This window comes from Thamnophis elegans, chromosome 6, assembly GCF_009769535.1.
Source record: "Thamnophis elegans isolate rThaEle1 chromosome 6, rThaEle1.pri, whole genome shotgun sequence".
NCBI lineage: Eukaryota > Metazoa > Chordata > Lepidosauria > Squamata > Colubridae > Thamnophis > Thamnophis elegans.
The window spans coordinates 74,986,920-75,009,666 of record NC_045546.1 but is presented as its reverse complement, the minus strand read 5'-3'; the positions used below and the strand labels follow the sequence as shown (position 1 = coordinate 75,009,666).

Sequence of the window (22,747 nt, the reverse complement as noted above, 5' to 3'; positions counted from 1 at the left end):
ATAAAAAAAGTTTGACATTTATATGTGATTATAATTAAATACAGAAGTTTAATTTTATTGAATGAATAAATTTTATCAGGTAGAATTAAAAAAGTGTGCCTTTTTTTAAATGCAATTCCAAATTTTACTAATTTTTGCCTGGAAATTGCACCTGGCCCTCGAGAAACATAGCAACCACCACATTCCAAAACACAGGGAACTTTAATTAAAATTTGACAGGTATACGTGATTATAATTAAGTACAAAAGTTCAATTTTATTGAATGAATATATTTTATTTGTTCCCATCCTGCTATCCTGTTTGCAAAAACAGCACGATTTGGAGAGTTTGCAACTTCCTAAGAGAACCGCCCTTGCGGAGATAACATCACCCATTAGAAAAACCTCACGTCTTTAAGTTCAAGCCCTCGATTTGAGAAAGCGAAAGTCGAAGTTGCGTAGTAGGCTGGGAGTTGCAGTTCGCCGATTCCCCCCCCCCTTTTTTTTTTAAATCAGGCACTGCGCGGGGCAGCTAATCGCAGCGCCGGCGAAGGGGGGGTCTTTCTTCCCTCTTGCGTCGCACTCGTCGCACTGGCTTCTAGGCAAGATTTCGCTACTTGCTGCTTACCGCTACCGCTGTCGCCTCCACCAGCGCCCGAGGCTCGCAACGGGCGACGGATGGGCCGCTTGCGCTGCGTTGGGAATCATGATGCCCGGGGAGACCCCGCCGGCGGCCAACACGGCGGCGATCACGGCGGAGGCGGCCACGGCCTGCGCCAACTGCGGAGCCCTTCAGCAGGTGGAGCTCTTAATCTTTAGCCCCTTTGCCCGTTGAAGCCCGTCGTGCTGGGGAGGGTTGTTGTTGTTGTTGTTGTTGTTGTTTTTGCCGAATTGGGCAGCCCCGTTTTAAGACGGCCTTATTGAATAAATCAGGGGTCTCCAACCTTTGGCCACTTTAAGACTTGTGGACTTCAATTCCCAGAATTCCTCAGCCAGCAACGCTGGCTGAGGAATTCTGGGAGTTGAAGTCCACAAGTCTTAAAGCGGCCAAGGTTGGAGACCCTTGGAATAAATGACTGGCTGGTGTTTTAAGGACGGAGCGAAGTACGCGGGGAGCAAATTGATGTGGAGGATGGTTCGGTTTTCTTGGGCTCTCTTGAATGAAGTTCCCAAACACTTTTGCATCCTCCAGCATGGGGTGAGCTGTCCATTAGGAGACAGTCTTAACAGAATAACAGAATTGGAAGGGACCTTGGAGGTCTCCTAGTCCAACCCCCTACAGGTTGGGTTATGGGTTATGCCATTTCAGACAAAGATGTTGTCCAACATCTTAAAAACTTCCAGTGTTGGAGTACTCACAATTTCTGGAGACAAGTTGTTCCACTGAGCTATTGTTAACTATCAGGAAATTTCTGTTAGTTCTAAGTTGCTTCTCTCCTTGATTAGTTTCCACCCATTGCTTCTTGTCCTGCCCTCAGCTGCTTTGGAGAATAGCTTGACTCCTTCTTTATGGCAACCTCTGAGATATTGGAACACTGCTATCATGTTTCCCCTGGTCCTTCTTTTCATTAAACTAGACATACCCAGTTCCTGCAACCGTTCTTCATATGTTTTAGTCTCCAATGCCCTAATCATCTTTGTTACTCTCCTCTACACTCTTTCTAGAGTCTCAACATCTTTTTTATATCGTGGCCACTGAAACTGGATGCAGTATTCCAAATGTGGCCTTACCAAGGCATTATAAAGTGGTATTAACACTTCACATGATCTTCATTCTATCTCTCTCTTAATGCAGCCTAGAACTGTGTTGGCTTTTTTTAGCAGCACACTTCTGGTTCATATTTAAGTGATTGTCCACTAGGACAGCCTATGACCTGGAGCCAGGTACCATACTATACCTGTACATTTGTTTTTTTCTTGTCTAGATATAAAACCTTTTCTCTACATTGAATTTCATTTTGTTGGATAGGGCCCAGTGTTTAAATCTATTAAGATCCTTCTGTATCTTAAACCTATCTCTGTATCTTGAACCTATCAATTTTTGATCATTTCCTAATCTCAAGGTCATTGCCCTTGTTGGATAGTCAATGTAATTTTGGGGTGATAGTTACCCCTGTTGAATTGTGCTGACATTTTTTGCTTAAGTTCCTTGGAACTTAAGCAATTTGCCTTTAAAGCAAAACAAATTTCCACATAGTTATTGTTGTTGTAGTATTTTGTAAGTTTTGCCAATTTGGAACGAAGAAATTTAAAGAATTCCAATTGTAAATATGTTATCCAATCTTAGAAACAGAATCCATATTTCAGCATTACTGTATAAGATTAAGATCTGAAGTCACTTCACAAAGAAGTATGTGTAATGTAACCAAGGAATACTGTATTTAAATTGCCCCTTTCAGTAAGATTTTGCTTTCTTGAGAGTAAGCCACCTTGCCAGATTTTCATCTGATTTAATATAATGTAAATGGAGATGTACAATAGTTAATATTAATATTAGAGTTTATAACTTTTACTATATGAAACTATTTTTTACTGCTTTTAATAATCAATGTATCATTAAAATACTAGAATTCATTTTTTCAAGCGACATTGATGTCCAAATGATCAGGATGGATTCCATCTTAAAGAAATTTCATGAATAAGTGATGTTGTCTGAGTATTTTGAATACTATTTAAGTTGAAAAAACACTATAGGAATATGAATCAATTCATTTTTCTTAAGTTGTCTTTAGTTTATAGAAGGACAGTTAAAGAAAAGTGAACTGAATCATATTCCTAAAGTTTTTTCATCTTAAAAAGTTTTCAAAATATCCTATCACCTCTTAATTATGTTTTGCTTTCGTTTATTTACTTTGATATCTGTTTCAGACCAATAAATTGTTTAGAAGCTCAAACATATCTTTTAGATGAATAATTTTATCCTTTTTATTGTACTCTTCATTCTTTTTATCTTAGTCTTTGACTTTCTTCCACTTTTTCATGCCATCATAAAATAATGTTCTTTCTTAAAATTATTATTAGCTTGCTTTTAGTGCTATTTATTAATTTTCTTTTAGACCTTCAAGTTAAACTCTGACTCAGCAGAATTCTCTCTCCCTCCCTCTCTCTCTTCCCTAAATTAAGAGCTTGATAAGTATATTTTGTCCAGGTGCTGAGTTAAATTCTGTGTGATGATTTTTTTTTTTTTTACTAAAGTACTTATTTACTCATGCTGCATATACAAAGCAATAATGCATTTTCAGCTTTTCATTCTGGTTAAGGCTTTGTTAGTCTGCTTTCCAAGACATAAAATCTTTATTTTTGTCTAAGCGAACAAGGTGTTTCAACAAGAATCTAATAAAAATCTACTCTAGCATTTATTTGAAGTAGTCTGTAGAAATCGTAGCCATGAATCTGCTAATCTCTCTGCAGTACATCATTGATTTTTTTTCCACATAGTTATTGTAGTTTAATATGATGCTTGATGAATGGAAGCAAAATACAAAAATGAATACCATTGAAAGTAGCTTTGGTCAATATTAGATGACACAAGTGTTCTGTTTATTCACCCAAGCACATTCTATTTTACTATTAAAATACTTAGATTAGTTTGGCAGATAAACTGAAACAATTGTGTTTATATAGTATCTTTGCACTTTTTTTCCTACAAAGTAACAAATCCACTGACTATTGAATAGTCTGTTCTGCTCACAAAACCTTAGGTCAAACAAGCCATAAAAGGAAGCTGGTCACTCACTAACAATTTCAGTAAAGCATTCTTTTTGAAGGTAATTCTTCCTTGTTACAACCAAGGCTAATCTGGCCATTTAGAAACTAGCCATACTTAAGTATTGGACTTGATTTGTAGTAGAATCCTTATCTATAATTTCTAGAATCTGAGAAATAGACGTCTGGAGTAGGCACCTCTCTGAGTTTTCTCCATTGATTCTGGTGTTTGGATTTACTTCAGAACATTGTATTAGGTGGTCATAAAGCAAAAAGGTTTCTGTTTACAAGTTGAATTGTGATTTCCCCATCCCAGTAAGCATTATTAGGCATTCACTACACTGCTTGTACCTTTTAGAGATTCTAGCTTGCATAGAAGTGTGCTTGTGGTAAAAGTGGTATTTGGTTATGTTTGTGGAATTTGAGCCATAATCAAATCTGACTGGTATTGCCCTTACCAAATAATTGCCCTTATCATTAGCAGGGAATACTGTATTGTTTTGATTGGTATCCAATCTACATTTTCTCTGTAGAAGTTGGAATGATTAGCAGATGATATCACCATTGCCCAGGAGATGCACAAGTTAGGGGTTCCTTTCATGTTCCCATTAATGAGCCCACTGAAGTGGTACCATGCTTTCAAACTCCTAGATTGGAAGGAGATGGAGCAAAGGACAGGAGCTCACCTCGTCACATAGCAGCACTTGGGTCTTGAACATGGCTCTATGGGATCGTCAACCCAGTGCTCTAACCAAGTGAGCCACTGCGCTCCTAAGCATTAAGTGAAAGTTGATTAGAGCAATATGTTTGATATTTATGGGCACATCTTATCACAATGCACACGGAAGACTGTAATTTGGAATAGCAAAAGAATAAATTCATGAGCTAAGGACAGGATTTAATGTGAAAAATGAACAAAAGTAAAATAGGTAAAATGTATTAGAAAATAGATAAGCTGTGTATATCTGTGGTATTTAGGGAATGATGGTTACTAAATGAAGGTAGTCTAACATAGAGTTGAATACGTGTAAAGAAGTAAAGCTGTAGGTTTAATTATGAAAGGACTAAAAGTCAGAAGATATGAATTGATGTCATGGTTATGGTTAATAAGAAAGGAGAAATCTATAAGATGGCAATAGTTTTGTGTTATGTTGTATTGAAGGTAGCAATGAAAAATAAGAATTTGGGAAAAATTATGCAACATTGTAAATGAATGTGATCAAGAAGAAAAATAGAAACAGAAAAAGTTATTGTTCCATTTGGAAAAAAACCCAGAAGAATGCGAATATAATATCTGCTTAGAAAAAGGCCTATTTGTTTTGAATATGTAGTTTAAGCATAAATCTGTTTATAGATATTTGTTCTTATTCTTTCTTTCCAGTATTGATATTCATGGAGTTCAAATGGATCATAGTCAGTAAAAATTTACTAATTCAAATAACCACACACAATTCAAAGATCAATTTCAGATGTCTAATTAACATAGAACTAAATCCAGCAATTCCTTAAACCATAAAATTAAGGAACCCCCCCTTGTACTCTAAATATCTGGCAAAAACAATCATTTTTACCTTTCTCCTCTCTTGAAAAAAGACTGTAGGAGCTATGTTGGCCTTTGGTAGTAAGGTGTTACAAAATGATGGGGTCAGTGGACATTTTTCTGCCCATTGTATATGCTGGATTTGCTGAACAACCACATGGTGGTGTCACTTTTTTCTTTTTATTAATTTATAATATAAAATACATAAAAACTAATAAAAAAACCTTACCAATCTTCAAAAAATAGTTGTCATAATAAAGTCAAATCAGATCACATGGTGACTTGCTTAATAAAGTACAGCAACCAAATTCTGGGCTCAGTTGTGATTGCAAGTTGAGAGCTACCTGAATATATAAGGGAGATTGTCTACCAGCAGTAGCAAAGATATGAAATTCAACATCAAACCTGAACTTTATTTTCTGTTGTGGCTTTTATGCTGCCCCAACCAAAAATAACTAAGCAATTTCAATGAGATCTAGAAACTCAAGAGCAATAATGTTGAACAATAGGGTGGTAACATATCAGCATTATACTCAGCCTGTCCGCACAACCCAATTTCAAGTAGATTTACTCACATCCGGTCATAACAGGACACCTGATAACTACCTCCCAAAGTATTTGTCACAAGTTCTTTTAAACTATATCCAATTTTGTGGGTCCAAGATGCCAAAAGATCTAACAGCAACCCAGGTCCCTAAAAAATTCACACAAGCACTCACATAACTATTATTCACTAGCCGAGGTGGCTCAGTGGGTAGAGTGCAGCACTGCAGGCCACGTCAGCTGACTGCTAGTTCAGCAGTTCAGCGGTTCAAAACTCACCGGCTCAAGGTTGACTCAGCCTTCCATCCTTCCGAGGTGGGTAAAATGAGGACCCGGATTGTTGTTGGGGGCAATATGCTGACTCTGTAAACCGCTTAGAGAGGGCTGAAAGCCCTATGAAGCGGTATATAAGTCTAACTGCTATTGCTATTGCTATTTTCCACTCTTCTACACTGCTGCTACAACTTCTGCCACTCTACCTACTACTCCTTGTGAGTAATGCTACAGAAAAAACATCGTTTTCTTGCTGCTTTAGGCTGCTTTACATTTTTACACACTTCTCGCTCCCTCTCTCTCTCTCTCTTTCTATCTCCCACACACATTCAATTATTTCATAGCAAAGTTTTTTATTGTTAACCTTGTCACGCTGTCCTTGGGGAGAGGGTTTAAAGCGAAGGGAAGAAAGCAACACAGGTGCTGCCAATTTTCTGGGCAATCTGTTCTCAAATTACTATAACCTCCACCATCCCAGCATTGTGTGAGACCTTCTAAACTACCAAAACTGAGACAGATGTCAGAGATGGCACTTCTTTATTCTTGCCCAAACAGTTCTCGGGTTATACATGCAAAATGTTTGTAATGATCCCTAAGAAAGTATTTCAAACAAGGTCTTATTACACATGAATTCACTAAAAGCAGCCTGAGGATAAATGCTGGGAATTCAGCTTCCTGTATTCTAGGAGGCAGTTGCATTAGAACAGTGGTTCCCAAACTTGGCCACTTTAAGACTTGTGGACTTCAACTCCCAGAATTCTCCAGCTCTGCTGGCTGGAGAATTCTGGGAGTTGAAGTCCACAAGTCTTAAAGTGGCCAAGTTTGGGAACCACTGCATTAGAAGATGGGATGGGTATCAGCCAGTCTTCTGTAATCTAACTCCTGTCCTACCTCCTTCCCTTTACTATAGTAATAAGCCTTCCCATATCCACATTTCTGCCTGAGCACTTAATCCTCCCCTCTCAACCCAACTGGAGTGGATTACTATGAGAATGGAGTGCTTAAGCATGTGTAGTAAAGTAAGAAGAAATAGGATGAATAGCAAATGGATGCTGAATGGCTGAGAATGCTGAATAGAGAAGTTAATAACTAGTGTGAAAGAAGTACATTGAGGTGGTTTGGTAATATAGAGAGAATGAACGAGGATTAAACTACAGAATAAATAGATGAAGAAAGAATTAATGAAACAACTAAGAAGACCAGGAAAGTTGTGATGCTAGAAAATGATAGCTTTAGAAAGAGCTTCCACTTATTCACACTTGTTCACAAATTCATTCACATTTCTTCTATAGCACTTTTGAGGGTTCGGTTTACCACCTTATTTTTCTAATACAATCTTACCTATAATGGTGTTAAACCTTTCTAGCTTTTTAAAATAAAATTACTGCAGCAGATTAAACCTTATTTAAAAATGTCCTATATAAAGGAGTGTTTCTGTCAAATCTCTAGCTTGATTTAAAATATGTTTAGATAATGGTTTTTATAAAATATTTTTATGAAAGTGCAAACTTGACAGTGATTTGGAAAAACAGTTCAGAATTTGTACAAGTGCTTCACTTCTTTGTTGTGGATGAAGGCAGCCCGTCTAGAAAAAAGATTGTACAAGGTCCAAAGCATTTCATCTAAATCATTTTCAAAACGTGACAGCTCTAATAAATATTCTTAATAATTTGTCATCTTTTTTTCCCCAGAATTTGAATGAATATATTGCTGCCTTAATAGCTTTAAAACAAAAAATACTTGATGCTGAGTAAGTACCTTTTCATCTCTTTTTGCACGGATTTATTTATTTTTATAGTCCTAAACTACAAAACTACAAATTATATTGTTGCAATATAATTAAGGGACTAGATGGAAGGCTAGAAATATGTGATACTGCAAATATATTGGGCATAATGAGCAAAAGGAATCTAACATGGAATATAATCCATGTTATCTGATAAAATACTTTGGGGTATAACTTTTAACACATTTTGGGAGTTCTGTTATGTCCAACATAGTGGTGGGTTCCGGGTTCCGGTGGTGGGCACATGGATGAGTGCAGCGCCCGTGCACGCATCTTAGCACCTACATGAGCCTCTGTGACGCTCTAGCTGCTCAGCGGAGTGTTGCGCAGGCGCTGTACGTGCCGTGCGCGAAAGCTCCAAAGACTTAAAAGATCAGCAAGGAGCTCGGGCGGGCGGGTGGGCCCTCTGGAGCACCGTACCGGAATGGTATCCGGTGCTGCGGGCAGGCTCCGGTACACCCGTACTGGGGCGTACCGTCTGCAACCCACCACTGTTCCAACACTACTGTGGAAGATGGTGTGGCAAAGATGTCAACCTGATATACTTTGCTGCTATGATAACAATGTTTTTCACATGGAATACCTGTGATTCAAAAAGTGTTTGGAAACATTTTCACGGGAATATTCTTTGGAAACCATTTTATACTAACCATTCATTAATTTTCACTGAAATCATTTTCTTCCAAGCACAGCTGATGCTCTGGTTTTCACTTCCTCAGGCCTAAAACATAAATAGGCAACCTTTTTTCAGCCATGGGGTACAACTCTCTCCTGTCAATTATATCACTGCAAAATGTCTTATTGTGTCTTTTTGACACAATAACATTGTTAGAAGGGATGGAGCAAATATTTGGGGCATATTTGGCCAGGTCAATGGGTTTAAACACTGGAATGGGAGCAAAACTTTCCTCCCATCCTCACCCTTACTTGAGAGAGAACCCAAGAAACTGCATTGTCAAATACCAGGCATTTTCCTGCCAAATGTTTGCAATATAATCTTGGATGATAGAGAACTGCAGATGAGCCATGGATTTCCCATGGATGGGTATGGTAGTGTAAAGGACCACATTTTGCTTTCTAGTGTAGTGTCAAGGGATCTTTATGGAGACGGCAAGGGACAATAAGATGACCACCTCGACAATAACGATAAGGAGGGAGGTAGTAGGTAGGCAGGCAGGCAAACAGACAGAGTATGTGCTCACTTAAGCACATGGGGAACAGTCCCCCCACAATTGTGTGACTCCCCCCTCTACTATTTACAGTCCTTGATATACTTACTTGGAAGCAGTTTAGTCATCAGGGTGAAATAAATCCACATCTCCACTTTTGGGGATACGTTTATAAAACAAAAATGTCTGCTGTGAGGAATCAGATCTCAAGCATATCTTATATTTGCTCAAAAGGAAAAGAATGTCTTCCCTTTTCTTTCGTGACCCGTCAAAAGCGCGGAGGACAAAATCGCGCTCGACGAAAGCGCGCATGTGACGTCAGCACAGCGCAATGAAAAAAATTAAAAATTGAATTAAAATTAAAGCAAGCCGATTCACATAAAGGTAAGGGTTAGGGTTAGGGTTAGGGTTAGGTTAAGGGTTAGGTTTAGAGCGTTAGCGTTAGGTTTAGCGTTAGGTTAAGGGTTAGCGTTAGGTTTAGCGTTACGTTAACGGTTAGCTTTAGGGTTAGATTTAGGGTTAGGTTAAGGGTTAGGTTTAGGGTTAGGTTTGGGGGGGTTAGGGTAAGGTTTTCGCTTTATTTTTACATTTTTCTATCACAGCGCGATGTTTTCGTCGCGCTGTGATGACGTCAAATGCGCGCTTTCGTCAAGCGCGATTTTGTCCTCCGCTGTTTTGTGGTGGAACCTTTTCTTTTTCTAAGAGACCATTTTCTGCAACTACCAGACAATGATATTCAAGATATTGCTGTTTAGATTTTGGTCTCTTGAGTTATTTTTCCCCCCTTTGCCAGTCAGCAATCTGTCTTGTTTGTTTGTCATATGTGTTGTTTGTCACCTAACCCTTCTCCTGTCCTTTTTTTTTTTTATAGCCACCTACTTGCAGAATACCAACAAAAGTGCAATGATATCCTTTTTCTACATTAAAAATGAAACCTGCAATGTCTTGCTTTATTGTTGGGAATTTAAATTGTAGCATTTTCAACAGCGGCATCGGAAGCTTCTAACAAGTGAGGAGCAGTGTTTTGATGAAATGCTGAAGTGCATATACTATATATTGTATTCATTCTGACTTCTGAAATCTTGCTGGTGTAATCTGCCTGGGCTTTGATTACCCAGAGTTGCATCAGGCATTAGCAGCTAGGTAGGGAGCAGCAGCCACAACAACTTTAGTAGAAAGCATCTGCCTTGTTTCCATGACAATGAGATTGTGTGGTTTGTGTGTGTGTGGGGGGTTACAAAGCACCCATAAAGTAAGAGTCACCAATTATTATACTCTTCTGACTCTTCAGTCATGAAGCTTAACTGATGACTTCAAGATATTTTTTTAAAAAAACCATTGAATGCTGATACGTTTCTACCAAATTTAAAATGCATCTCTGCTAGTAAAAAAAAAAGCAGGTATTAAGGGAAATAACCCATCCCTTATCCATTCATAAATCCACGAATCAGTAATAGATATCTGGATGTTGGCAAACATCCCTAAAGGGATTTCAGGATTTTATAAAGAAATGTTGAACCAGTCAACTTTGAATTCCTTCCTTTGGCTTCTAACAGTCGTGATCCTTAATTGATTCTACACTGTCATAGGATTTGATCTCCTTCAGTTTTTCTCTCCCATTTCAAAGGTACCTTTAAGATTTTAACACCCTTTAACAATTTTCATTTCTTAATTCAGGCAGCACCCCAAGTTTCTCATTATGGATTCATACTTTCAAGAAACCTGTTCTCTTTTGAGTGGGTTTATTTCCCCCCACCTTCCCAGCTCTAGCATATGTAGCAAATATAATTCTGTATATCCAGTTTTCTTTAACAAGTCAACACAGCTTCAATTTGCTAAAAGGTAAGAATTTATTCCAGTTCAATTTCCCATTGTTTGGAGTTGTATGAGTTTCTGTGTATTAATAGTTGCTTATAATGTAACTCTTCCCCAAGCAACATAACATGACAAAATAGCTTCTGTAGAATTCATCTTTGAATACAATAGCAATAGCAATAGCAGTTAGACTTATATACCGCTTCATAGGGCTTTCAGCCCTCTCTAAGCGGTTTACAGAGTCAGCATATTACCCCCAACAACAATCCAGGTCCTCATTTTACCCACCTCGGAAGGATGGAAGGCTGAGTCAACCTTGAGCCGGTGAGATTTGAACAGCCGAACTGCAGTCAGCTGAAGTAGCCTGCAGTGCTGCATTTAACCACTGCGCCACCTCGGCTCTATACAATGTAGGATATTCTGGCTTTATTGCTTCTTTGGACCTTTGACAAAACAAATACACAAAACAGAATTTCAGCTGAGTTTTAAGTTTTTTTCTAATCATTTTTAAAGCTATGCTTTCTTTCTGTAAAGTTTCCTGTGTCTGTTTCAGAGAAAACAGTACACTTCATCACCAAGTGGAACAAATGTTCCAGAAAATATCACCTCTGAAAAAGTGTCAAGAAGAGCTGGGATCTGTAAAAGCAGAGCTAGAAGAAAAAAAGGTAGTTTCCTCTTTTTTGAAATAGAGATCCAGATTGCTTAGAGGCACTGCATTTTTTTTAAACATAATAAATTATGATTTGTAGCTGGAAATTTATGCATAAAGTTTTGGTTAAAAAAAATTATTACTTTGGAATTTGCATGCCTTGATACCATACTAATTCAAGACCAGGACTTGAAAAGTTAGCTTTCACTCCCTTGTTGACTAGCAGCTGTAAATTATAACCATGTAATTAAGATTGTATATTATTTATAATTATAAAATCTAAAAAGAGAATGAGGTAGTGTGACTTGCTGGAGATTTAACACTTCACTGTGCTGTTTCAGTCATAAGTCCATCTTTTATCTCAATGGGCCTCCTTTTATGATTAGTATCATCTCATGCCTAGTACATTGTTTGACTTCTGGTGAGGAACATACAGGCTAACCAGGGGTGGGCTTCAAAAATTTCAGCAACGGGTTCTCTGCCTAGTTGCTGGGTGGGCGTGGCTATGGTGGGTGTGGCCTAGTCAGCCTCCTGCACCATGTCGGTGGTGGTGGTGTATGTTTTCGCCTTCCCTGGGCTCTGGAGGCTTTCCTTGAGCATCTGGGAGGGCAAAAACTGCTTCATGCTAGTCGTCACTTATAAAGCCCATGGTATTGGACCTGGGTACTGGAGAGACCGCCTGCTGCCAATTACATCCCAAAGACCCATTAGATCACACAGGGTTGGCCGCCTCCGGGTTCCGTCTACCAGCCAATGTCATCTGGCTACTACCCAGGGGAGGGCCTTCTCTGTGGCAGCTCCGCCCTTTGGAACGAACTCCCCCCAGAGATCCGGGCCCTCACCTCTCTCCAAGCCTTCCGAAAAGCCGTTAAAACCTGGCTGTGTCGGCAGGCCTGAGGTCAATGAGTTCCCTTCCCCTCTCGATCTGTGTGTCTGTTGGTTATTTTTAAATGCTTGTATTTGTAGTTTCTGTGCTTCCCTTCCCCCCTTGGGTTTGTAAGCCGCCCTGAGTCCCGCTGGGAATAGGGCGGCATATAAATAAAACTAAACCTAAACCTTCCCCCAGGCTCCAGAGGCCCATTTTTCCCCCTCTCAAAGGAGAACTGTTAGCAGTGAACATTAGTGAGTGGATGGGTGATTTTAGTTGCCAATTTTTACTTCATTAGCAGTTCCAGAGACCTGCTTTTGCCCCATCCTTAAATGTGGCACTAAAACTTCAACACTTTAGGGATGCACATTGACAAACTAATGTAGCTCACCGTAGATACAAAATTAAAAAATGAACATGTTAATGCCTTATGACTGATTATTATATAGTAATGAGAGGTTTTGCAGGGCCATGGTATGAATTAAAAAACATCGATGAGGTATAGTTAAATAAAAATTGATAATGATAGTAATGTATACAATGTTGAGCTGTTATGATAAGTAATAAATGGATATGAATATTGAATGTTACCCGTGAAGGGACGTGACCCGACAAATGCGCGAATGACAAAACCGCGGCAACAAAACCGCGGCACTAAAACTGCGATGTCAAAAGCGCGCCGACAACAGCGCGCCGACAAAAGCGCGATTTAAGTTAAGGTAAGGTTTAGGGTTAGGTTTAGGGTTAGGTTTAGGGTTAGGGTTACAGCGCGCTTCTGTCGGCGCGCTGTTGTCGTCGCGCTTCAGTGCTCATTTGTCGGCGCGCTTTTGTCGGCGTGGTTTAGTCAGGCGCACTTTTGTCATTCGCACATTTGTGGGTGAACCGTGAAGGGAAGGTTAGAAATACTTTTGGACTATATATAAAGGTTATTAATAACAATAACAATAAAAAAGAACAAAATTAGACACAGCTAAGTTTTAATTATTTGGGGGGGAAATGTTATGATATAGGATATAGTTAAAGAAAGAAAGGATAATGATAATAAATTATATACATGCTATGAGTACAATATGAGGGAATTGGACGTAAATGGTAAACAGGGATTTGGAAAGGAGGATTAGAAAATTTTGGCATTAAATATTATGGATGTTAGCTAGAATAGGATATGAGGATTTAATGTTAATGGAGGATTTTATAAATAAGTAAATGAAATGCCAGTATGTGGTTATGTATTAAATCTTGGTATATTTTATGATGAAGGACGTTTAAACAACCATAGTCAAATAAAAGTGGAGGTATGATGATGGTAATATAATAAATATCCGAGTTAAGATATTAGAATTAATATAAATTATATTTGATGACGGTGGAAGAGATGCACAAACGCCTTTTGTAACCAACTGATACACTTTCTACAGTATGTAAAGAAGGAGGATTTGTATGTTTGTTTTGAAAATAAAAATATATTTTTTTAAAAAAGAAACATCGATGAATTGTCCAAAAGATGTATGAACCCAGAAAATTCCCTCTATATGCATATACATATATACATGTGTTCATATCGTCTTTTTTTTTAGAGTTCACTTAAGATATACCAAGAGACTCATCTGGAATATGTTCGAGTGAGAGAAGAAATGGATAAAAGTGACAGCGTGTGAGTCATTGTAATGGAACTAACTAATAGGTGTAGACTGCATTTGCCTTTTTTTTAATTAAAAAATCCAAATAATCATCCAAGCTCTTCCTGTAATTTTAGAGGTAAAAAGAGAGACAATGTGTGTTAGAGAGGGAGATGGACCTTTGGGTGAGGACAGTTATTGACTTCCTTGGCAGATTTGGTAAGAGGAAAAGAATTGGTTAATATGCTTCCACATCAGCAAGACCAGAACATAATTCCCATTTTTTATGGGAAAGCAAGTGTAATCCCTATAAAGGGAAGAATATCATCTAGGGAACTGTTCTGACCCCCCTTGTCCTACACCAAAGCATGCCGAGATAAAGATACTGCAAGGATTTATCAACACACAGACAGGACCTTGGCAGCAATCCAGCACAGACTAACCTTGGCAGCAATCCAGCCTGCCAAGCTAGCCACGAAAGTTCTCCAACTTTAGTGAATACGTTGACTCCTGCAAAAGGGCATGCGCACAATCATTCCTTTTATAGTCTTGAGAGGAGCCTAATTACCACCAGCTCAGTGCAATTATCTCCTGTAACTGCGCAACTGTTCCTTACGCCTATTAGCTCTTCTGTGCTGGGTATCCAGGAACAACTCCCTTGGCTCCTCCCCACTGCTCCAATGCATGATGTCCGGATCACACTCCCTTGTCTCCTCCCCACTGGTCCAAGGCTCAGGCGCCTCCTGGTGGCCAACCAGCCTCTCTGCACCCTGCTTGGAGTCAGAACCCTGTCCAGGGTCCTCCACATCCTCCAGAGTCGACTCATAGGGCCCCTCGCTGTCAGAGTCTGGTGGCAGCTCCAACGGCTCCTGCTGGGCCATAACAGGGAACTACCATTTAGCCTTTCTGATGACTCGTTCCCTTTTTGCATAGATTGCCTCTTCTTCTGCAGTGATAAACAGTGTAACCAAATGCTTGATGAGAGAAGTAGACTTAATTCTGTACCTTTCAGTAGTTCAGGAAAGCAAACACCTCAAGCTAGTTGCCAACCAGGTTAGTAAGTTTTCTCCACAATTTCCCTTCCTGTTTCTCCTCCGTATTCCATCTGCCAGCCAGTGCCGGCTGGCAACTACAAGGAGGAGAGCCTTTTCAGTAGTAGCTCCGACCCTTTGGAACGAGCTCCCCGTGGAGATTCGTACTCTCACCACCGTCCAGGCCTTCCGCATAGCCCTTAAGACCTGGCTAGCCCGTCAGGCCTGGGGACAAAGATAAGTGCCCCTCCCGAATGATGAATGAATGTTGCTCATTATTTTACTCTATGTTTGTCTACGTCACTGTTTGTATTTCCCTCCCCCGATCTTATGTAAGCCGCCCTGAGTCCCCTCAGGGAAAAGGGCGGCCTATAAATGTTAATAAACCTTCAAACCTTCAAACCTTCTCTTGATGAGTTTATTGTATGTTATGAGCAGTCTTTGTTAGGGATGTACAAAGTATTTGAAGGGGACCCTCAATAAAGCTTGAAGTGTCTGTCCTTGAAGTGTGTCTCTGAGCATGCACAGACAACACTTCCGGTAGTACCACCAGAGAAGCAAAGTGAGTATGCATATGCAGGTAGCTCAGGGCAGCTTTTGAAATCTTTCAAACGACATGGTTGCCTCACTGTTAAAAGAACCAGGTGCTTCACTCACCTTTACAGGTTTTGCACAACACCCACCTTTAATGGTTCCACAATTCCAATTGTTATCTGTAACGAACACTATGGGTAGCCAACACCTCATAAAGCTAACCAAATTGTGAAATAGAGTTAAATCTAAAATGCAACTTTGAATTAAACATAATGGATTACATCAATTAAACAAAAACAAAAATATATTGAAGTTCTTTGCTCATGTTTCACATATGCATTTTAAAAATGTGTTTATTTTATAATTTCAGGAAGAAAAAATTAGAAAATAAAGTGAAAAAGCTAGAAGGTAATTTAGTATTTATTGTTGTGGGGTAGTTATAACACAAATGTATAATTGGCAAAAAATATTTAAATATACAAAAAAGAGATTTTGGCCATAAAATTGAACTTGCTTCTCAAACTGTTATCTCTTCTTCATCCCTGTAAACGAGGGATGAAATATATTTCATGCAATGCCATGCATTATAATCAGGGTTAAAGCATCCATTTACTAATGTTTATCCATTGTCTTAATTATCAACATTAATAAAGGAAAAAGATGGAAAGCTAAAAAGCTCTTATATTCTTCTGGGAAAAGAAAGTGGAACATTATCTCTCTGCATTGTCTCTCTAGCAAAAAACTGAAACATTGCCATAGATAATGCACAATCGTTTCCAGCCTAGTTCTTCTTGCTTTGTTTTTAATTGAAAAAGGAAATATGAAATAAGGTGGAGTTTAATTGTAACCCAGTGTGTCCCAAATCTGGGTAAATTATCCAAAATTAGATAAAACAAAATTTTCTTTAATGACATATGACCCAATTATCCAAACACAACAAAAATATTTAATGTGTTTTACCTTCATTGACCAAAAAAAAATCCTGTCTGATAAAAGGTTTTGGGTAATGAAAGAAAAAGTTTGGAAAACACTCCTTTAATCTGTTTGTAAGGGAATAAATTTAAATGGTCTAGAAGTCATGCAATAAATCTTTTTTGTGGAGTTCTTGGTATTCTCTAAACTTGGTTGTTTGCTGGGAGACATTTCATTGGTTCCACCACAAAACCACGTTCGACTAAAGCGCGCTCGACGAAACTGCGTACCTGACGTCATCACAGCGCGACGAAAAAAGCACGCTGTGAGCGCTAAAGCTAAAATTAACCCCTAAACCTAACCCCCCGAAACTTAATCCTAAACCTAACCCTTAACCTAACCCTAAACCTAACCCTAACCCTAAACCTAACCCTTAACCTAACCCTAAACCTAACGCTAACCCTTAACCTAACCCTAAACCTAACCCTAACGCTTAACCTAACCCTAACCCTTAACCTAACCCTAAACCTAACCCTAAACCTAACCCTTACCTTAACGTGAATCGGCTTGCTTTCAAAGTGCTTTTTAAAGCGCCCTTTTTTCTCCGTGGTCGCTGTTGTCGCGCTGCTGATGACGTCAGCGACGCACTTTAATCGGGCGCGCTTTAGTGGACCGCGGTTTTGTCGTGCCACGCATTTCATTACCTGATTAACTAACATCATCAGTGTAAGTGTGCAAGCAGAAAAACCACAGCCCCATCAAAACTGGTTGTGATAACTCATTGGGTTTAAGAGTAGGAGATCAGGTGATGGACCCCTTAAAAAATAGATGGCAGCAGCAGGAACTGCCAAGGAAATGACCAAACAGATAGGGTGGAGCCAAGGCGTGAATAAGGTTTCTGGGTTGAAAACGTCTTGTTGTGTGGTTCAGCCAAGCCACTGTGCTCAGTAATGATAAATTGGATTATCCATGGTGATCCAGTAGAGGTACAGAATTCAAGAACCTAACTGCTTTTTTTCTGATACATATTTGGAAAGCATCATTACTTTTATGTGGAAACAGATTGAAATATTTGTAGAACTGAAATTAATAATTGTTAGTAATTAATTTTGTGTACATGTCAGCAAACATTAACACCAAGCTCTAGATCCATTTACTTATAATTAAGCTCCTATTCACTGAGTCTCTCAATGCAATTCTATACATATCTGCTTGAAAATTAAGGAGAAAACTAAGACTGTTTAACTATAAAATTCCATTTATGCTGTTGAGAAACCACAGAGTACTTGAGATTGGACATCTAGCTTACAATTGCCTTAATACAGGTAGTTCTTGCTTACTGACTGCTCATTTAGCCATCGTAAGTTATGACTGCTGAAAAAGGAAGTTTTATGACCAGTCCTTAAACATGCAGCCATTGTCATGTCCCCATGGTCTGGTGATTGCAATTTTGGCACTTGGTAACTGTCACAGCTGGCTTCCAACAAGCATTGGGGAAACCAGCAGGAATTCACAGATCATAGTTACACGAGATTGCATTTAATGACTGCAGTGATTTGCTTATCAATCATGGCCAGTCAATAAATGGCCCAGTCACATGACGCTTGCTTTACAACCACATCACTTAACAATGGAGTTGCAGTTGCCAATTGTGATCAGAATATATTTGCATATTTGAGTTATATTTTAATGAATTTGATTAGACGATGACGAACCTGAATAAGTTCTGCAGAAATGTGAATCTATATATTGCATTCTGAAAATATATAGTGGAATCATTATGACTAATATTTGCATTTTATAGTCTGTCAAGAAACATTGAGGAAGTACTGATGTATAAGAAGCATCATTCTGGATACGCACTTTGTATATTTAACATATAACTTAACTATATGAAAGCAGTTTCTTTCAAATACTCTTATTCACTAAGAATCATTTTGGTTTGTGAGACCACCAAAAAGAGACTCCAAGCACATAAGGTTTTTTGTTTATACATTTAGAGAAAAGCTGTGGAACTGGTGTCTGCTGTTCATGTTTTACTATGACTCTTAACAAAGCAAAACTGTACACACATCCAGTGTGATGAAATCCTAATGAAATACATACTGGTACAGAGCTCAGTGTTGCAAACCCTGACTAAATATTAGAAGGCTAAACCAAACAGAAAGGTACTAACATCCAAGTGCACTCATAGATTCTTACGTTTGAAAGCTATCTTGTGTTGTTTAATGCATTTTTATTACTTTGTTTCTTTAAATGAAGAAGCTGCAGCAAAGCACACTCAGGAATTTAAACAACTGAAAGCAGAGAAGAAAGTACTTGAGAAGGAATTGAAGAAAGCACAGGTAACTTTTTAAAGCAATAATATACATATACATTTTTTTCCTTTAAAAAAAAAAGACTACAGTTTGCAGTATTGTTAAGTTGTAAGTAGTCATCCAGCATCACGGGTATTTAATGTGTTCTAAGATAAGGAATGAATATTGTCAGGAGTCATTTGAGACATAAGAAGGTCTTGTGCTCTCTTGGGCACAATTCCCACAACTGAAAGACACCTTCCATTGCTCCTCACATTTATATGAGACGTGCCTATTATTTCGATAAGTTTACTAATGCAAAAAAAAGGGACTGAAACTGTAGAACTGAACTGTTTGATTTATAGCTTCTTCAGTTTGGCAACAGAAATGGCATCTTTAGAAATGATGTTTATTCCAATTAACTGGGATGATAATGATAATATTTGAAAAATATCCAGGATGCATGGTACCTTTGTATGCATAGAGGGGAGAGGTTTGCCCTAAGCACAGAACATTTGCCTTAACTTTGAATGGGCAAAGAAAGAGGCAAAATACACGTCAAACTAGAGGAAAGTAGAAGCAAAGACTACTGTTTAACCATTTAACAATTGTAAGAATAAATGGTTATAAACTGGATGTTTCTAATTTGATGATGTGCATGTAAAGTAGCATTCTTGAACACGATGTTGCTCAGATATGTTGTGATTACAACTCCCAAAATTCCTTCCCAGCATAGCTTGGTGGAGATTCTGAGAAGTACCTTTCAAAGGCACCTGGAAGGTGACAACTTTGGTGTTTTTAGTAGTGAACAGGAAAACAAAATCAAACATCTTTTTCGGTGTCACATTCATTAATTTAAATTGTTCTTCTCCCCTTTTTTGGTTAATAATAGGAAAAGATTGATGGCTTCCCTAACAGAAAGCAAAAGAAAGGTGACTTTTCACGATTTGTATCTCTTTCGGGTGGGGGGGGGGGAGGAAATATTTTATTTTGATTCACAGTTTAATTTTTAATCTGATATAGCTGGTTCTCTTTCTTCTCAGTGTTGAAAAATGCAGAGACTCAGAGCGAGAGTGAGAATTTAGTAGCAAATGTGGACAAAGGTTGGTATATGTAAGTCTTGTATATATTGCCGTTGATTATTCTTCTGTTCTTTGGTAACTGGAATAGTTGGCTTATTCAGTAGAAGGCTCTGATGCTTTGGTATGTATGGATTGTCAGGTTTCAGTCGGGTATGACTATGTATCTAGGAACTCTAGACACCCCCTTATTTAGGACACAGTCTCTTTATCACAGACAGGATAAAATTATACATACATAGAGATGAGTTGCTCAGTTCCCAGAAGACAAATCTTTCTGATGCACAATGTGAATGCTACGGTTTTTACTTCCACATTTCAAAGTCTCCTGATGACCCAGGGGAAATCACCTAATCTATAATGATGCAGTGGTTCTCTTTATCATGGGAACCAGGTTCATTCTTTGCGGGAGGACCACAAATTGGAGATTTTCACAAAGGCTGCAAAAGATTTCTTTGATGTAATATTTGTGTTCCGCCACAGTGTTAAAATTAATGAAACATTGAGGGTGAGCCCCAAAGGTGCTTTTTTTCAAGAGGCAACTGGACTTTCTTGTTTTTTCTTGGAAGACATTTCGCTTCTCATCCAAGAAGCTTCTTCAGTTTCTTGGATGAGGAAGAAATGTCTTTAATTTCTGAAGTAGCTTCCTGGATGAGAAGCGAAATGGCTTCAAAGAAAAAACAAGAAAGTCCAGTTGCCTCTTGAAAGAGCCCTTATGGGACAGGCATGGCTTGGATGACTTACAAGCTCCATAGACATTGAGAGTGGGATGCAGAATAAAGAGGCTGACTCTCTGCTCACCTAAAAGCCAGAGCAGAAATGTACAGATTGCGAAGATAAGAGTTAAAAGCATTGGAACAGAAAGAGGACTCAGTAATTTACCCCATTTTAGGGGGTGGGGGAGACCCAGTGTGATGGTAGAAAACTGGAAGACACAGTAAGTAACAAGCATGACAAAAGAGCAACTTTCTGAGATTGGTTATGAAGCTAGTGGAGAAATTTGGGAAGGAAGACTGTAAGGAAGTGACAGATAGAAATTATTTGGTATTTTAGGAATGAAATCATTGGTCCTATCAACTTTGCCCACAAAATCGTTTATTTGAGATTATTAACAGGTGACAATGTGAAGATTGGACATCTCTAGGCTGAATCTTCTCTGTTTGAATTTAACACAATAAAAAAATGTCTGCGAGACGCAGCACGCTATAGAATTAATTAAAACTATTTAAGGATACATTTACCATTTATAAGTACAAATCATTACCCTTGGAAGCAAACACGTAAAAGCTGGTAGTTTTTCAAAACATTCTCCCAGCTCATCTACCAAGACAAGTATATTTTATGCACATGATAACATCTGAGGGGGGAAATGAAGGAAAAGGTGTTTTTTCAAATGCTTTCCTGCTTGGTCAACTTAAAAGTGATCTTTTTTTCCCCTTATCCCAGGTGATATGGTTTAAATTATGTATTTTTTATATGCAGGAAGTATAGAACAAAGTAATTTGAATGCTAAGAAAAAAAAATCAGGTTAAAATTATATTTTATTTCATTTCTGGATTCATTATTTAGTTAATGAAGGGACTAGCCGGAATTACAAGGAAATGATGCAATTTAAATTGACGTGCTTGACTTCTTGGTATTGTTTATCATACCAATGGCCTGAATTCTCCAAGGAGGTGCAAAACCCAGGAGACTTGTAGAGAAGGAAAAAGAACCTTATGACTTAACACTTATTGTATTTTTCGGAGTATAAGTCGCACCGGAGTATAAAATGCACCAAGGTTTTGAAGAGGCAAATTTAAAAAAAAGTTTTTGCACTTGGCAAACCTCCCAAAAATGGCCCGTTTTTCACAAAAATGGGCCTGTTTTCTTTCCCAAAAAGGCCATGAATAACCTTTAGGAGGCTCATAGAGTGCTCCGGGGAGGGGGGGGGCAAAAACAAGCAAAAACTGGCCCATTTTTCGCTCATTTCTGCCCTCCCCAGCCCCCAGGAGCATTCTGCAAGGCTCCTAAAGGCTATGCAGTCATTATGGAGAAGGGAGCGGGGTTTTGGGAGGCAAAAAATGCTGTATTCAGTGTATAAGACGCACCCAGATTTTCAGCCTGAGGAAAAAGGTGCGTCTTATACTCCAAAAAATACAATAGATAAAATCAAAATATATACAGGAATATATATTTATATACATATGTATAGTTGAATTCTGATTCCGTTTTGTGTTTAAATATTTATTTTGATATCTATTTTGGACTATCTAGGATCCCTAATTATGTATTCTGTAAACATAGATCTGTGTTCCATGATGCTACTGGAAATCTCTTATTTCTTATAGCCATCTTCATTGCTGATTGAACTGTAAAAAAGAAAAACAATATTTTATTTGTGACAATGATTTTTTATATCTCCATCAATTATATATGAAAGACAGTTCAATAGAAAGAACTCAGCGGGGTCCAGGATATCTGTGATTTTCCATTCCTTTTGTTAATGTGTTATACTTTAGAATGACCAACACGTTTTTCTTCAAACTTTGCTAAAAATTAGCTTTCTGAATTGTGTACATTCTACACATATGCCCCTTGTTTGGCGTATCTACTGTATATCTTAACATTGTGGCGATAGGCTTCATGTTTTTGTTTAGAGATACAGCACAAGTATCCACCTGAATTTTTCTTTTTAGCAGTGTCTTTAATTGCATATATGCCATGTCCCAGCACATCAAACTAAATATAAACATAATGATGTGGATTTCTTTTTACAGAAAAAATTAAATTTCTGTTGGAAGAACTCTGGCAATGTATTGAAAACTCTACAGGAAAAAAGCAGATCAACAAACGTGAGCAGGCAGTAGGTGAGATCAAGTACCAGTGCTTTAAAGGAAATTTAAAATATTTTTTTTAAAAAAAACCTTCTCATATTTTAATAAAAGTAAGTAACATTCATGCTCTCTC

At 38.3% G+C, this 22,747-nt stretch overlaps 1 protein-coding gene across 1 annotated transcript in view; it reads left to right on the top strand.

Annotated features, from left to right (window-relative positions):
- Positions 1–569: 569 nt before the first annotated feature.
- Positions 570–22,747, top strand: part of ICE1 (interactor of little elongation complex ELL subunit 1) — a 41,810-nt gene continuing 19,632 nt past the window's right edge. The window contains exons 1-11 of the mRNA XM_032219788.1: positions 570–777; positions 7,731–7,789; positions 9,866–9,900; positions 10,818–10,836; positions 11,363–11,474; positions 13,904–13,980; positions 15,881–15,918; positions 18,685–18,767; positions 19,612–19,651; positions 19,763–19,822; positions 22,558–22,647. Of these exons, the coding sequence (XP_032075679.1) occupies positions 685–777; positions 7,731–7,789; positions 9,866–9,900; positions 10,818–10,836; positions 11,363–11,474; positions 13,904–13,980; positions 15,881–15,918; positions 18,685–18,767; positions 19,612–19,651; positions 19,763–19,822; positions 22,558–22,647 (706 nt within the window). The 5' untranslated portion in view covers positions 570–684. The remainder of the gene's footprint in view (positions 778–7,730; positions 7,790–9,865; positions 9,901–10,817; positions 10,837–11,362; positions 11,475–13,903; positions 13,981–15,880; positions 15,919–18,684; positions 18,768–19,611; positions 19,652–19,762; positions 19,823–22,557; positions 22,648–22,747) is intronic.